Genomic DNA, 16,536 nt, shown 5'->3' with positions numbered 1-16,536 from the left:
GAAAGTGACAGAGTCGTACATTGTTATAAATTGAATGATAAATCATGTGAGGTATCTTAACAAAGCCCTGAGAGTGTCTCGTTTTTCTCACATGTCAAACTGCTTTAACGATTCATACAAGCATGCTCGATGCACAATGGCTGTTTAACACATGGAAGCAACTAAAATAATCACTTTCCTACATCTTTAAGTTTATTTGAACAGCAGGTTTTATTTGTAAATTCTTCAAAAGATACAGTGGAACTTTTGCTAATAGAAAAACACATCAGGGTCTTAAAAACATCATCAGTGCCTTCTGTAACACAAAACATCAGTAAACAGGAGGAGTTGAAAACATTGATTTATAATGGGACCAACAGCAGAGGCTGCAGCTGCAGCTCAAATGCTTTTAATTAGTTTTCGTTCATACATTTGGTTGATATACCGGAAAAAAAATCAACATAAGTGGGGGGTAGGAAAGTTTGGACAGCTGTGTTATTTATTTAGCTGATGAAGTGATCTGAACCGCTGATGAGATGTCAAATTCTTCCCAGACAGACCTGTGGTGGTTGTAAAATCGATGCATATATGTAACTAGTGCAGACATAATCAATTTATTACATGCTATTATGGAAAAGTACCGTGGGGAGTTGATCCAGACGTGACTCCAGCATGTTGCACCAGATCAATGTAAAGCAGAGCATGCATGTAAGGCTGACGGGGTTCCTCTGCTTTCCTCCGCTGACAGTACATGCCTTCTGTGTGACTATGTGGAAAATTTTCAGAGCGCTCCGGCTTCTCTCTACTTCAAAGGTGTTCCTGAGGGAGTACACCTCAAACAGATGATTGTTTTCTCTGACATTATCGGACATCTGAGATCCTCAATCTGTTCCCTCCTTGCAGCATGCCCTGTCCCAGACTGTGGCCTCTCTCATTTACATGGGCGCACGGAGAACACAGCTGAACCTGAAACCTGGCCTCCCTGTACACCCATCGCGTAAACCACTCCAATATCTTGTTGCCAAAACTGATGAGCTTTCCGTCTTTACAATATGCCTCCTGTATGAAAGAGGAGACTGGTAGTTTTACTTTGATGTGCAGATACTTTCTCCTCCACTGACATGTTTAATTCTCTACTAGATGATGCTATGCTTGACTTGTTTGGCTCTGCTTCCTACATTACAGGACTTTGGAATTCATCAGTGTAGAAAAAAATAAAAAATCACATCGCCCCTTGTCATAAATGTAAACCCAACTAGACATGGGGCTGAGCTTTAGCAGTCACTTGCTGTAAGTAATGCTTCAAGACAAACACAAATCTCTTAGTTACAGCATTTAACCAACTTTAGATTTCCTATATTGCTCCCCCTCCTTTCTCTGCGCAATCACCATGACTTCATGTTTGGCTTGCCTCTCGACTTTCCTTAGTTACGCACAAATACTGTGTGATCTAACCGTAATTGGCTCCACCACAGAGAAGCTATAGTCTCCAACCAGAGAGTGATGTCATTCCTATGGTGACTGGCACAGGAAGTGACATAACACTAACTGAACTGTTCAAGTCCTTTACAAAGGCTTCCCTGATGGACTGAAAAGCCCCTTTCTGAACACTCAGATTACGTAATCCCGTTACATCAAGCTCAACACAAAAAAAGTGTAATAAAGGAAAGCTCGATATGTCATTCCAGCTAAACGGCTCCGTTTTTCTGGGTTTTTTATTTGGGCCAAACCGTCATAAGGCCCAGCTGCAGATGACATTCCCACACATCCCGGTCATTATCCCATATACCGTGACTGTTTTTGGCCCACATCCGTCACTCTATTTATGGAGCTGCCTTTTGAGATGTGGTTGTGTGGTCTTAAAGTCTTAAGGGGTCAGTGGATCACAATTTTAAAGCCCGAAGCCGCGTGCAGCTCCATCACAGGAAATTAGTCTCTCCTTTGGACTGTTTTTGTCACAGGAGAAGCAGCAGGGCCACCTGGGAATCAGCTGCTTCCCACGGTCTCTATCAGAAGTTTCTATCTGAACCAGTCAAGCACAGCAGCTTTTATGTTCTCTTGGTGAGCCAAAATAAGAGCCGCTCTGCTTCCCCGATGCAATAGTCCAAAGATGTGGGAGCAGCTTAACAGGAGAAAGTTTTACCTAACTTTTCGTTTCTCCTGAGTTGTTTAATGTGACTTTGCCTTTCACTGTGGTAGGGTTGCCACCCGTCCCGTAAAATACGGAATTGTCCTTTATTTGAGAAAAAAATGTTGCGTCCCGTATTGAACTAATACGGGACACGATTTGTACCGTATTTTCATTAACTTTTACACCATATTCTAGTTGAATTATAGAAATAAATTAAATTTTACACCATATTCTAGTTGAATTATTGAAATAAATTAACTTTTACACCATATTCTAGTTGAATTATTGAAATAAGTTAACTTTTACACCATATTCTAGTTGAATTATTGAAATAAGTTAACTTTTACACCATATTCTAATTGAATTATTGAAATAAATTAACTTTTACACCATATTCTAGTTGAATTATTGAAATAAATTAACTTTTACACCATATTCTAGTTGAATTATTGAAATAAATTAACTTTTACACCATATTCTAGTTGAATTATTGAAATAAATTAACTTTTACACCATATTCTTCAACTGTAGGCTATATTATTCTACATCTTGGCTGATGTAGACAAACATAGCATAGGAGGATATTTCAGTTGCTAGTATGGTTGGCTGTCTGTACAGTCATGCAAGTTCAATGCTATTAAAGCACTTTAAACTTTAAATCAAAGCATTTTGTTTTTTCATATAAAATAAACACATTTTTATTCAGTTTAGAAGTTTTGGGGCTTTTTTTTGGTTCCTGCTCTGCTGAAATCAGGGCGTCCCTTATTTCTATTTCTGAAAGGTGGCAACCCTACACTGTGGATCTCTATGCAAGTGCTCTTTCACTTTGTGTGCATCAAAACAACCGAGGATTGACTGCTGTGCGAAGAGTGTAACATATTGGCTTTAAATCATCTAACAGGAACTTGCGACCAGAAACGCGTCACCGGAGCAGCTGATGTATTCTTCACAGCTTCCTTGGAGAGAACACACAGCTTTCAAACATCCAAGTGGCAGACATCCTGTCTGTGCTTGGAAAGCCACTCGAGCCAGTTTTAATGCACTCCGAGCTCACCGGGCTCCGTGTATGTGGACGATGACTCAGCCGCCCTTCACCACTCTCCCACCGCTCCTGCGCGTCATCAGCGGCCTTTTAAATGGACCTAACAACGCAGAACAGAGTTGTTTTATTAGATTGGGTAGCCCCGATCCAGGGGCTCGGATGAAGCGTCTCCACATTTATAATAGCGCAGCAGTCGTGCTGCTTGTGTGCAGCAAGACTCAGTCACATCCTCCCTCACAGCAGGACGGATGGGCTTGGTGCAGACATCCTCAGAGGAAGCAGAATCCCCGTTTAGCTGCATTGTATCTGTTTGAGGGGGTTATTCTGCCTCCTTTTTGTGTCTAAAAGAAGCATTTGGGAGCAACTGCTCAGCCTGGAATGAAAATAGTGACTGAGTTGCTGAGGTTTAGTGTGAGGGGAAAAAGGATTGTCCCATTGTGCCGTGACCTTTGCTTTGATGTCTCTTTGCTCTAGAAGTGCCTGATAGTATACATAACACTGCGCTTCAGGAAAGTGTTCAGATTAAACCAGGAGTGCAGCAGGAAAGCAAATGAAGGGAGAGATAAGACAACATTTTCATGCACTTCCTTTCACTATTCTAAGACTGCAAGGTTACCATGTCCTCTCAAAGTTTCATATTGGCTTAGGCCTGCTCAGTAAAAATCCCTTTATATCTGCTTAATATGTGCTTGAGAAATATTTGCCAGTTCAGGGTCTGTAAATTCCCCACAAAAACCTCTAAATAGCTATTTTCTCTCACTGTTCAGACTGTAGCGCTTAACACTAGTTTCTACCTCCTTGATGCAATAAAAAACAGGTTTACTGAGCCATTTTACATCTCCATGGAAACCGGAGTCTCGTGTGTAAAGTTAAGGTTCTAGTTTATCTGGCAAGTTTAGACAATGAATAATGGAGACAATAAAAAAGTGCAGAGTGTCATGTGGAGTGTGGGTGATTTACTGGCGATCGTGTTTCATGTTCCAGCGGTGGAGGCTCACTCCCACGGGAGAGCGAGTTGTTTTGTAAACACACAAATGCCGCCACCGCTTCTGCTGACGCAGATTTGAATATTTATGAGCCTTTAGAGTTGCATCCAATGTCAAAAAAGCTTCTCCTTTTTACGCCTAAATGTAATGACTGTTAAGAGTGTGAAACCTGAGTCTGCAGCGCAACTCAAGTGGAAGTTTCCCATTCTCTTTGTTTCTGGCCATGATCTCTATTCATCAAGTTAAAGTCATATACTATTGTTACAGTGTTAGGGATGTTTGCGCCTTAGAGGGACATCCCCACCACCTGGCATTTCGGAAGGATGTGGAGAGTCAGAGAAGGTCTTTAACCTGAATGCATGGCACCACTATGACTGAATGGAAGCAGCTTGTTACGCCTCAAAATCAGTTCAAAATTTGGCAAAGCCTCAGCTGAACTTCTTTGGAAGCAGCTCTATATCATCACCAGATACATTAGACAAGGATTTTATTTCGCCCTGGTCTCATGTGTAGCTGTGACAAATGCACAAAATGAACGTGACTTTAGTGATGCAGATGATAAAAGTTTCCCTTTGAAGATGGGGCAAGAATCATCGTCCGCTAAATGATGAACTAAAAGGTTTCTAATTTACAGTAGATGTTTTAATCTCAAACGATTTTAAAGAACCAGTTAGATAATAATGTGTGTAATCTTCAGTTAGAGAAAAACGATGCGAATCGAAGCATCCTTATCAGTGACGCAGTTTTCCTAAAACCAAAGTAAAAATGAATGACTGAGACTGAGACTTGTTTTGACCAAGACTCTGAAAAACAAAACTCAAATGACTTTACCGATATTTAAACGTAAAAGAAATTGTCTTATTTTAAGCAAAACGTCTTTGCCAAGGGGATAAGAAACAGCCTGGTAACAGCTGCACAGATACATGAGTGAGAATCCAAAATTTGGTAGAAATCATTTGCAACTTTTGATTGTCCTGCTGACTGTTAATATCCAATCAACATTATATTTTTAAGCAGGAAACCAAGATGTTTTTCTGGTCTGATCGACTCAATTGTTGTTTAAGAGCAGGTATGAGCAGCGTCCCACTACAGTTTGTCGCCAGGCGGCTGTGAGATGGTTGTAGGACTGCAGTGTTGGCACAGGTCAGTGAAGGGCTCAGTGTCCGCAGCTCCAGGCTGTTTGCTGCTGCTGACGCTGGGGAATGTACCAGGTAATAAGTGTTGCAACAAACCACCCCGTCATCTTGTTTTTTTTTTGCTGGGGCTGGTCATCACACTCTCCAGGGAATTGATTGAACCTCTGTTTCCCGATGAGCGCCTGCTGTCCTGTCACCTCTTCTGGCACAGGATTTAATTTTTGTTTTTTTGAATGTGCACATGTCTTCATACATCAACTAACAGATGAAAGTGAGATATATAAATATACTCAAAACATATCCATTATGAAGACATTAATGCTTTCCTTGCATCTTTTAACATCTCCCTTTACCCTCCCTCGGGTCCTGAAAGGGGGAGTCATGTTTGACTTTAATTAGCTGTGAAGAAGTCTGCAAAAAGCTCATTAAAAAGAAAAAAAAATCAAAGAGGGCTTGCAGGAGCTGCTCATGCTCTATTATAAGTGTGCTGCTATGTGAATGCTTTGGAAATAAACAGTTCAGAGGGGAACATGGCAGTGAAGCCACAACAGGCGCTTTTATTACAAACTGAACTTTAACCCACATCCCTTTCTGTCAGCCTGCTGTTATTGCCTACAGAAATGTCCCAAAATAGGGATGACTGCCTGATTATTTTGCTGTTTTGGCAAAGCACTGCTGGGAGTGTTAACAGAGCAGGCCAAATGCGCAAGATGGCCAAATGTACAAGATGACTCATTATCTTCCACACAAGATGCAGGATCGCTCCCAAAAGTACTCGGTTACCCGAAGGAACAGGGAAATGATTGGTATTTCCTGTCGCCCATGGGATAGCGTTCAGCCATCCGAGGAAGATGGCAGTGCAAAGTTTCTGTGTCCGCGGTGAGAACAAGACAGAGTTAAACCCAGAAGTGTAAATCATGTGAAAAACAAATTAGAGGTTGAGGACAGGTTTTTGTCCCGCTGGTGGGAAAAGAAAATTGTGTGTGAAGCTTTCAGAGTGGGTAACCATGACACTCAGGCAACCAGCTGCCGGCCCGTGGCTGGGTTTGGGATCCCGTCATGCCCTCACTATTCAGTCTGCATGTATCTCTCTGAGGGGTTCATTGTGTGCAGGACAACTGAAGAAAAAGGAATGTGTAAACCTGGCAAAGCATTTCCCCCCTTGGTCTAAGGTCTCCATTGGTTGTCCATGACCTTTTAAAAACCGTTGGTCCAAAAGGTTTATATAGCAGAAAATTGCAGGCAGGACTCCCAGGTGCACACCTGCTGCTGACGACAGCTGGCTTTACTGCAGGGCAATGATGAACATTTGAGGATCATAAAATCAGATGTTTAGTCCTTGCCCTTCAACTTTCTGTGCACTCCTCTGCAGCTGCTAATCAGTGCTTTCTTCAAAGGCTGAAATTAACATAATGTCAGTCAGTGCAGCAGGAGAAATAGGGACAGGCAAGAGGGGAAGGGAAAAAAAAAAGAAAACGCCAGTTTGTTTTCGTCCCTGCTCACATGTTTGTGGCAACACTGTTTGCTAACGCGCGGGTGAAAAAGTTCCAGGAGCTGAAATGGAGCATGCCTCAGTCTCATGGTATCCACCTGATATCCCTCCCCTCCTCCTCTATCTCTGCTTCCCAACTCTTGCCCGAGTCAGTCAAGAGTTATTACCATTCATGCCCTTGTGGGATTCTTCTAAACATCCGTCACATCTCTCATGAAGCTCTTCCCGTAATAAGCCTCTTGTGTTTAAGACCTCAATAGACAATAATCTATGGTAACTGTTTGGGCTTCACCAAGGACACTCATCATGAGTTTGCATTCTGCTGAACTTCGCTGGCAGTCAGTCACATGCACTTGCTGCTGATTCGAGTTGTGTTCTCAGCCTACTGTTATTTTCCAGGAGCAAGTGGGAAATGTTGATGAACGTTATGTTCCTTCCAGCTGGAGGTCTGACTCAAGAGCTTGCCCTTTTATTACCTGGAACCTGAACACAAATGAAGAGTGGAAGCACTCAGACAGAAGTGATTTAAAGTGTTGGAAAACATAACAGAAGGTTTTATGTTAGGCTGCCCCAAAATCAATGGATAAGACTCATATTTGAACAAAGGACAGTATTGGCAATGGTGCCTAACCATTGTTAGACATTAAAAACCATTTTGTATGTGGTGGTATGTGGTAACACTTACAAGCAACATAGCAACAAATTCACTGATTACAAATGTAACAGTACTATGTACCTGTATATGTCGGTTGAAACTGGTGAATAAATTAGGTTTCTCTCACTTTCCAGGCTGGATTCCTTACTTCAGGGGGTGCTCCCGTTCAAACAACTGATTTTGAACTTTGAAATTCTGACTCTCAACTACAAATGGAACATGCAATTAAAACTACTACATGTGCCAATACCAATTCTGACCACATGGCAGCCGATCTATAAAGGCCAGTGCCTCTCCTAACTACCAGTCCATCAATCCCCCTTCGTCTCCTAACTACCAGTCCACCAATGGCCCTTCCTCTCATAACTACCAGTCCATCAATGCCAGCACCTAGGGTTGCCACCTTTCAGAAATAGAAATAAGGGATTTCAGCAGCGCAGGAGCCAAAAAAAAGCCCCAAAACTTCTAAACGGAATAAAAATGTGTTTATTTTATATGAAAAAACTAAATGCTTTGATTTAAAGTTTAAAGTGCTTTAATAGCATTGAACTTGCAGGACTGTAGAGACAGCCAACCATATAGCAACTGAAATATCCTCCTATGTTACATATGTCCACATCAGCCCAGATGTAATATAGCCTACAGGTGAAGAATATGGTGTAAAAGGTAATTTATTTCAATAATTCAACTAGAATATGGTGTAAAAGTTAATATATTTCAATAATTCAACTAGAATATGGTGTAAAAGTTAATTTATTTCAATAATTCAACTAGAATATGGTGTAAAAGTTAATTTATTTCAATAATTCAACTAGAATATGGTGTAAAAGTTAACTTATTTCAATAATTCAACTAGAATATGGTGTAAAAGTTAACTTATTTCAATAATTCAACTAGAATATGGTGTTAAAGTTAATTTATTTCAATAATTCAACTAGAATATGGTGTAAAGGTTCATTTATTTCAATTATTCAACTAGAATATGGTGTAAAAGTTAATGAAAATACGGTACAAATCGTGTCCCGTATTAGTTCAATACGGGACGCAACATTTTTTTCTCAAATAAAGGACAATTCCGTATTTTACGGGACGGGTGGCAACCCTACCAGCACCTCTTCTTATTGTGAGCCTGTTTAGACAAAGGAATATTACAGATAGTGAAAAGTGTGCCAACCAACCCTGGACTCCTCTATGAGCTCCCTCTTCAGTGGTACAGCAGCATCATGTACCACTGAAGAAACTGAATTATAATATCGATAGAAAGTACATTTTGGAATCCATACTCTAAATGTATGCAAACATCAAATACGTGGATAGCTTCTTTCTTCTTATGCATTTTGAAACAGTCCTATCTGTTTTTCACACACTACCAGGTTGAAGTTGAATTGTGTGTGTTAGCATGCTGAGGCTAGCATTTAGCTCCAAGCGCAGGGTTGCATGAGTTCTGTAAAGCTGTCAGCAGGGCTCCGGATAATTAAAAACCTTCAGCTGCTACAAAGAAAATGTAGTTAAAGATGTTGGCAAATGATTTAGGAGCACAGTGTGTTCTGACACCAGAGGGTCCAAATCTGCTGATTCTTCTTCCCCTGTGTCACCAGCCGCTAGCTTCACCAATACCACAGGATAGGGAAGGGAAACAGGAAATGCTTTTGTCTCCCCGAAGCACTTCAGTCTCCTTTTTTCAAGTCTTGTGTGGGCCTTTCTTTAATAATAAAGTATGTATTAAGAAGCAAAATGTGTGGAAGAGAGGATAATGAACCAGTTTTGATTCTACTAGACCAAGGGCAAATATAGCATGTATTCCATTAAATTTAACATAGAACACGATTACCGTAGGTAAACCGCCTTGAACGCAAACAGATTCAAATAGAAAGATCATAGAGTCCCATGGGAACTGGCACAGTAATATTGCAGTGCATCAAACTTAACAGTGCAGCATTGTTCACAGACTGGTCGGATTACAGCTAAACACATCAAAGCAGCTCAGGTGTACGCAGCTTCACAGCAAGAGATTAATGTGGTCAAGCTCATAACAAAAGAACAATATTTAATAGTTGCTGTTATTTCCTTCCTTGAACCTCTCTGAAATGTTGTATTGGTTCAAGCAATCTTTGTGTGTGTGTGTGTGTGTGTGTGTGTGTGTGTGTGTGTGTGTGTGTGTGTGTGTGTGTGTGTGTGTGTGTGTGTGTGTGTGTGTGTGTGTGTGTGTGTGTGTGTGTGTGTGTGTGTGTGTGTGTGTGTGTTTATACAGCAGAGAACTCAGCACCATTACTTCCTGTCCAGCTGTTCCTGCTGTCACTGCTGTGAGCAGACGTCTGTATTTCCTCAGCTCAGACATGCAGCCTGAGCATTTGCTGCACAGATCCTCCAAGCGTACGCTCCCTCACATATTCGGGAGTTGTAGAAGGCGTCTTTCAGACCCTCTGAGTAACATTAGCATATTTATGCTCAATATGCTCAGCCCAGAGTTGCTCACCCACATGCTTCGAAAAATTACAAGCCAACGTGTTGCAAATCGGCTTTTTGGTGATTCCCATGTTCTGATGCCATGAGTCGGTCGGGGTGTGTTTAGTATCTCCCAGCGTGAAGAGCATCTGAGGTTGTGCGTAGGAGGGTGTGAGAGCTGATGAGCAGTAATGGATCTCTCTTTGGCATGGCTGCAGTAACACTCTATTTCCACCCACATGCGACAACAGCCGAAGGACTCACATTTCAAAGAGCATTTCATAAAAATTAAGAAAAATATCTCACCCATCCAATCATTAAGATTTATTTACAGTTTTCCAGTTTTTTTACACGTTTGCATATTTGCTTCTTAGTTACAGTTTACGGTGAGGGTAGAAAATTAAGATTTTTTTTAGGGTCTTTGGTTGATGTTTGGGTAAAACATACTTATAAAACTTTATAAAAATCTGAATTTGAATAGGTCATATTATTGTTTTGGAGGTTTTCTTCATCCTTCAGTGTGCCCAAAGTCAACACAAAAGATGGTTGGTCACTCTTACTTCAATATATTCTACACCACCACACGACGCTTTCACATGACGCTTACCTCATGTTGAGTTTGGGATGCTTTAAACAAAGATTAGGCCGCTGCCTCAGTCTTCATCGTTGACCAATTAAAACTGACCAAGCTAAAATATAACTTTGTCTAATAAAGTAGATTCAGAATAAAATTGTAGACTTGAATGTGAGCACAAAATGGGCATTGTAGTGCTTGAGTTGCATTTGTAAAAGGTTGCTTTCCTCATGTGTTTCAGGAAAAAGGTGATCCTTTTTAATAATGGAATCTGTATGTGGTTATAAATTAAAGTGCTCATGGAACAAACAGGATGTCGGCCTTAGCCAATATGCTAAAAGTCATCCATGGATACAAAATGTACCCTTTGGCACCCAAACTAACTGGCTGCCTCTCTTTCCCCTTTTCTGTCTCAGGATGCTTTTGTGGAGCTGTACGACAGACAGAGGGAGTCCATCTTCAGCTGCTACTGGCCCTCCATCAAGACTGTTTTCGGTCTGGCTGCGCTCGGGGCGGCCAGCCTCACCATAGGAGCGTACCTTACGCAAAAATGAACACTTCTCTTCTCTATCAGCTTAAACTTGTGCCTCTTGTTTTTCTTTCTTTCTTTTTTAAAGATGCCCCTAACCCCTGCGAGACAACCTTCAGACTGAATCTGGCTCTCTTCAAAGCCTCTCCCAGAAAATTCCTTCCCTTATGCTCCTTCATGTCAAAACAGACACAAATCAAAACAGCAGAGGGAAACAGAGGCACGGCCTAAAGAGTAAAGTATGTCTGGAAAAGATGCTTCAGAGAGCTAATCACACTAAGCTGAGTACAACTGAGAAGAAACAAGGAATGCATGTCTTTTTTTTTTCTTTTTCTGCCTGCTTCTGTGTTAGTGACAGCATGAACGTTGAGTGTTTTTATTGTAAATGTTGCATGTGTGGAACCCTCTATTTGGGGTCTGTAAGAATGCTGATGCCAGAGAGGACGATGTTGCTGCCCCACCAACGCTTCTACGGATGAAGGACCCCATTCGAACTGTGGACTCCAGTTACCTTCCAATGGCGGTCCTTCAAATCATTTTCTTCAAAGAAAGGCTGCTCAAAATGGAAAATGGAAACAGCTCGCTACACCCAGCGCGTTGGAAGTCTACTCCTTTCACTCCTCAGACAGCTCTGGTGAACTCTGAAGATGTTGCACCATTATACTCTCCCGGCCTGCAATAGTGGACACAAAGACTGATTTTCTTTTGCAGAGTTTTGAAAGATCCTTGACTTTCATGTTGGTTTTCCTTTTCCTGGCATGCCAAACCATGTGTGTGGATTTCCAAGGAATTTCAAAAAAAAAAAAGAAAAGAAAAGAAAAGAAAAAAAAAAGCTTGAAGTTATGTTGTTGAATATGCCGAGAGTCATGGGGAATACAGAGAGAATGAGGTAGGAAGTGCGGAAAAGTGCCGCATTTTGCATTTTAAGAGACCGCGTCTCTACGATATAACTGGATGATTTTTAAGAGCGCATTCCTCAAGTAATGTAATGTGAAGGAGACCACCCCTCTGCTCGATTACTCTCCTGTAAAAGTCAAACTTCACCGCCTATACTATGAGCACAAAAGAACTCAGAAAAATCTCTCTTTCCCTCTGTCTTTCCTCCTCACTGAGTCCGTTTTCGGTCGATTGTTTGGGTTCACCCAGGTTTCAGAGTCGACCCTGTCAACATGTGTCCTCCAGTTGCTGCAGTCCCACAGTAACGTCCCCACAGAGTCGGCACGACACGAGAATCCACAGACAGCTGTTGACGTGGACTAAGAAAACCTTTGCGTGGCGGCCACATGTGACCGAGTGGAAACCACAACGGCAGCTGAGCGTTTCAGCTCAGGACCAAAGGCGGCGAATCCTGCACGCTGGAACCTGAGATGTCCCCTCTTCCTGCAAATGCGTCCAGTTATTGATCTGTTCCTTTCAGCCTGTTTTATTGATGTTTGTCTTGAGTTACAGTCTGATGGAAAATTTGGAAATGCTTGCAGCCTCCAGAATATTTTGTTGTATATGATTAGTTGCTTATGGAGAGGTGACTTTATGTGTCTTTGAAAGTCTCAAACGTCTTTGTTGCATGGATGAAAGATACTCTCTTAACACGATAGATACGTAACCATATTTATGACAGAACAGGCTAGAAAAGAAGAAACGGCAACAAAAGGACTGCATTTTTATTTTATTTATTGTGAGGTACCAGATCACAGATTTTAACAACACATTAATAAAAAATAAAAAAAAACTAAAAAAAAACACTTTTCTTTCTATGGAATCACACTGTAACTACATTATTTCCTAGCTGCTATTATAAGAGTTTTCAAAAATGAATTTCTTTGTTGTGTTAACATTGGCTTAAGGCTGCTATACTGTCAATTTAACTCACAGCTTAAACTGCCACAATGTCACAGTATACTAGAGAGCTGGAAACCAAAGTACATTCAACTAATTTTCACTTTAAAGGCAGGGTAAGTGATTTCTGGAAGATGTCATGACTGTTATGTGTAGCAAAACATCAACAAAGTATAGCTAGCTGGCTCCTCCCTCCGTCTCTGTCCAATTCAGTTCAATTCACCTTTATCTGAAAAGTGCCAATTCACAACTAAAGTCATGTGAAGGCGTTACACACAGAAAACAAGTCCAAATACAGTTCAATACGGACAATCCAATTCATTCTCAATCACATTTCACTTTTACTGTATTCATTCCAGTAGAATGCAGATTCAAAGTTCCTGTAATACCTCCTGAGCAAGCACGAGGTGGCAGTGCTCCCTAAGAAAAATGGCCCTTTCCCATGTTGGTGATTGGCTGGAGCAATGTTTGTTATTGTTTTGGGGGTCAGGCTGCCCCAATTCAGTTCTGTCCCCATTTTAAAGAGCCAGAATACCAAGTCTTATTTTACAATGTGCTCACAAGATGGGCAGGTAGCGGACGCTTGGGAAATATTCACTGAAAGTAACAATATGTGTTCTGGGTTAGAATCGCTTACCCTACTTTTAACAGAATCTTAATTAACACACATCACTTCAGTTCACTTAGACGGTTCGGTGGAGGGCTCATACGGTGTTACTGGACTTAGTCTCACTTTGTGCTCTAAAGATGAATCAGTGCTTATCTGTAAAATATTGACTTGCCAGACCTAAACCCTGTCTCAGTTACGACGAAACCGCCGGATTCCCATTACAACAGCTCACAGTGTGTGATATTCCCAGTGATGACTGTGTGTGTTTGTGTGTGTGTGAGTGTAAGAAACAGAGGATGATTAATGACTAGAAATAGGAACAGCTTAACAGCAATATACTGTAATTCTTATATTCTCTGTGCGTATATGAATGTAGCACTCTTGTTGCTGTACTGTTTTATGTCTATACTCGCAAACCTGTAGCACTTAAGAAAGTGAAATGTGTTTCTGTTGTTTACTGCTATATCCACAATAAGCTAGCAGGATAATATTGTTCCTAATAAACCAAATTTCTTGAGCAGATGGAGTCCAAGTTCATGTTGTGTCTGCTGTTCGTTGTGAGTTATTTATTCTCGGCCTTGTCTTAAAAGAAAGTCAGCGTGGCAGAAAGAGAATAAGAGATGTTTAGGTGAAGAGCAGAGCATCGACTGTATTCTTTTGATTATCTGTTATCTATCAGAGCTCTGTGAGCCTGATTGTGTCAACAGTCTCCTCGTGAAGGACTGTGCAGAAGCAGCAGCCGCGCCCTGTCAGACATCAAAGCTGTCCCCAAACGCTGCACTTGTCAGCCTCCCTCCTCAGCTCCATACGCTGCTAAACACGAGTGCAAAAACCCCAAATGCCCTGCGGCCAGGTTTTGTACCCCCTCCCCGCCTCTGCTCTGATCACACTTGTCTTCAAAGGCTGCAGCCCCCTCACTGCTCGGTGGAATTTGTGCAAGGCATGATGCAGTAAAACTAATGTTGAAGGAGCTGAGTGGGAGCAAGAAAATGAGGGAAGAAGAGTGAAAGAAAGTGGTGATGGTGGTGTGTACGGATATATATCCCCGGGGGGACCGGCAGCGGAGAGAGAAGTTCATTTGGACCCAAGCCCCCCCACTTCCCACCCTCAAACCCTCCTCTCTCTCTCCCACTCACCATGCATATAAAATGCATGACACGCTCCGAAGAGGAATTTTAAATCAGGTCCTGCACTTTCAAAAGAAAGTCCAGTGTGGGTGTGGACAGTGAATGTGTGTGTGCAGAAGGAAAAGACGGAAATGGGGGGGTATGGAGGGGTTTGGGGGGGCATCCACTGCTTTAGGGCTACAAGGTGTGGAGGAGGTTTTCCCAGAGCTGGATATCACAGGGGAGATTGGGAGATCAAAGCAGATTGTCCAGAGCAAGCCTGGTCCGGCTTTACCCCTCATTTAGTAGTCCATCAGATCCACACATACTTGATTTGGGGGGGCAGCCTTTACTGGCTGAAAAACTTCCTGCTGAAGTCTTGCAATTTCCTGGAAGACATAAAAAATGAAAAAAAAGAAAAAAAAAAGCACATCTTGGAAATCATTTATCTCCTACAGGAATGTAAATATTCCTTATTTTACAAGGATGGGGATCAACTGGAAAAGCTCATTTTGCTTATTAAAGTGTGCTACAGCGCCACCTTGTGTCCGCTACATGCAAACCCCTGCTTACTTCTGAACATGTACAGCCATGGCCTGCAAAGAGCCAAGGATTTCCTCATATCCTTCCCTTTCTGCGTGAAATGACAGCTGATTTGGCTGAGCAGAGGGCCTTTAAAACAGAAAGCACGACTCATCAGCTGTGGCGTTCAGCTGAAATTAAAAACCATCCTTTTCCAAGCACACTCTGGCACATGTGGTCGCCTATCCCTGCTCGAAAATATCCACAGGGCGGCATGCCACCAGGAGAAAAGGCTCCAGGCCTGAGAGTTCAACAGCTCACGGTTCAGTGAGGACTGTTCAGCTGTCTGTAGCTGGCGCAGCCCCGGCTCCATGTGTGAGACAAGCATCTGAACACACGGCACGGACATCAGCAGGAAAGCAGTCTGGAAAAGAGAGCAGGATGAATCATTCTAAATTCAGACTCATCCCAGACTTTAGTTTTTTAGTTTATTTATCTACCCGTGCAGTCAGTCTGAGGATAATGACTTGGGCAGGTCATGCTACTGCAAGGATTCTCAGAGAGAGGTTTGACCACGACTGCTGGAGTGGAATCTCAGGATTTGGGGTGGATTTGTGCTTTAACTCGCACATGAAACAAGGAGTACCTGCTTTAATCTACACTGGGAACATTTTTGCAGGAAAGCTAGTCCATAAATGTGTTACTTCAAGAGACTGCAGGAAGAGCTGTGAGAATGAGCCACGGAGACCATATTCATCCAAACTCATCTCTTCATCGCCTACCTGTTAAATCCAGAATAAAATGTCAGTTTCTCCCCCTCGTGTATCCATATACGCCTCAGTTACCAAACCCCATCGTATCTTAAAGACCTCACTGTTCCATATTAAATTTGTAACAACCAAAAACACCCATTGGCATTACATGTTTCCCTGTGCTTCTTCAACTTTCCAAAATCATAATGGGAGGCAGAGCCTTCAGCTATGAAGGTTCCAGTTTGGGTTCAGGAGGCCGACACCATCTCTGGGCATCCTTACTCTCCCCCCCTTTCCTCCCCATGCATGTACATGCTATTCATTTCAGTAACTTCTTTCTTTCCTTACTAGTAGCAGGTATCCTGGCTAAGTGTCTTTGTGTTTATGTGAGTTTGTGTCTCGTCCTTTCACTCCACACCTGCAACTGTGTGCAAACTCAACTGGAGAGCTACATGTAATCAGTGTATTTGATGCATTCAGTTGATTTCAGATTTTTTTTTTTAATGTATTGAACAAACTGTTATCTAAATACTATTTTGCTAAAGTAAACTGAATTGAAGTGGTATTGTTTTTAAATGACTGCATTTAAAGAAGATTTGAATTAAGTGAGAATACATTGCTTTTGATTTGGATTATGCTGAACTAAATTGACTTTTCTTTATCTTTAAAGTGTACTGATTACTTCCAGCCATTAAAAGGAAGAAAACTAAGTTCAGATCAATCCCCAGGTCCATCTCTCGC

The 16,536-nt window shown here is 41.8% G+C and overlaps 1 protein-coding gene across 1 annotated transcript in view; it reads left to right on the top strand.

Annotated features, from left to right (window-relative positions):
• The window catches only part of bcl2b (BCL2 apoptosis regulator b), a 30,121-nt gene extending 16,181 nt beyond the window's left edge, over nucleotides 1–13,940 (top strand). The window contains exon 2 of the mRNA XM_061732334.1: nucleotides 10,857–13,940. Coding sequence (XP_061588318.1) covers nucleotides 10,857–10,994 — 138 coding nt within the window. The 3' untranslated portion in view covers nucleotides 10,995–13,940. The remainder of the gene's footprint in view (nucleotides 1–10,856) is intronic.
• The last annotated feature ends 2,596 nt before the right edge of the window (nucleotides 13,941–16,536 follow it).

The sequence above is a fragment of the Cololabis saira genome, chromosome 10, assembly GCF_033807715.1.
Source record: "Cololabis saira isolate AMF1-May2022 chromosome 10, fColSai1.1, whole genome shotgun sequence".
Lineage (NCBI taxonomy): Eukaryota > Metazoa > Chordata > Actinopteri > Beloniformes > Belonidae > Cololabis > Cololabis saira.
This window is presented reverse-complemented; position numbering and strand designations above follow the sequence as displayed.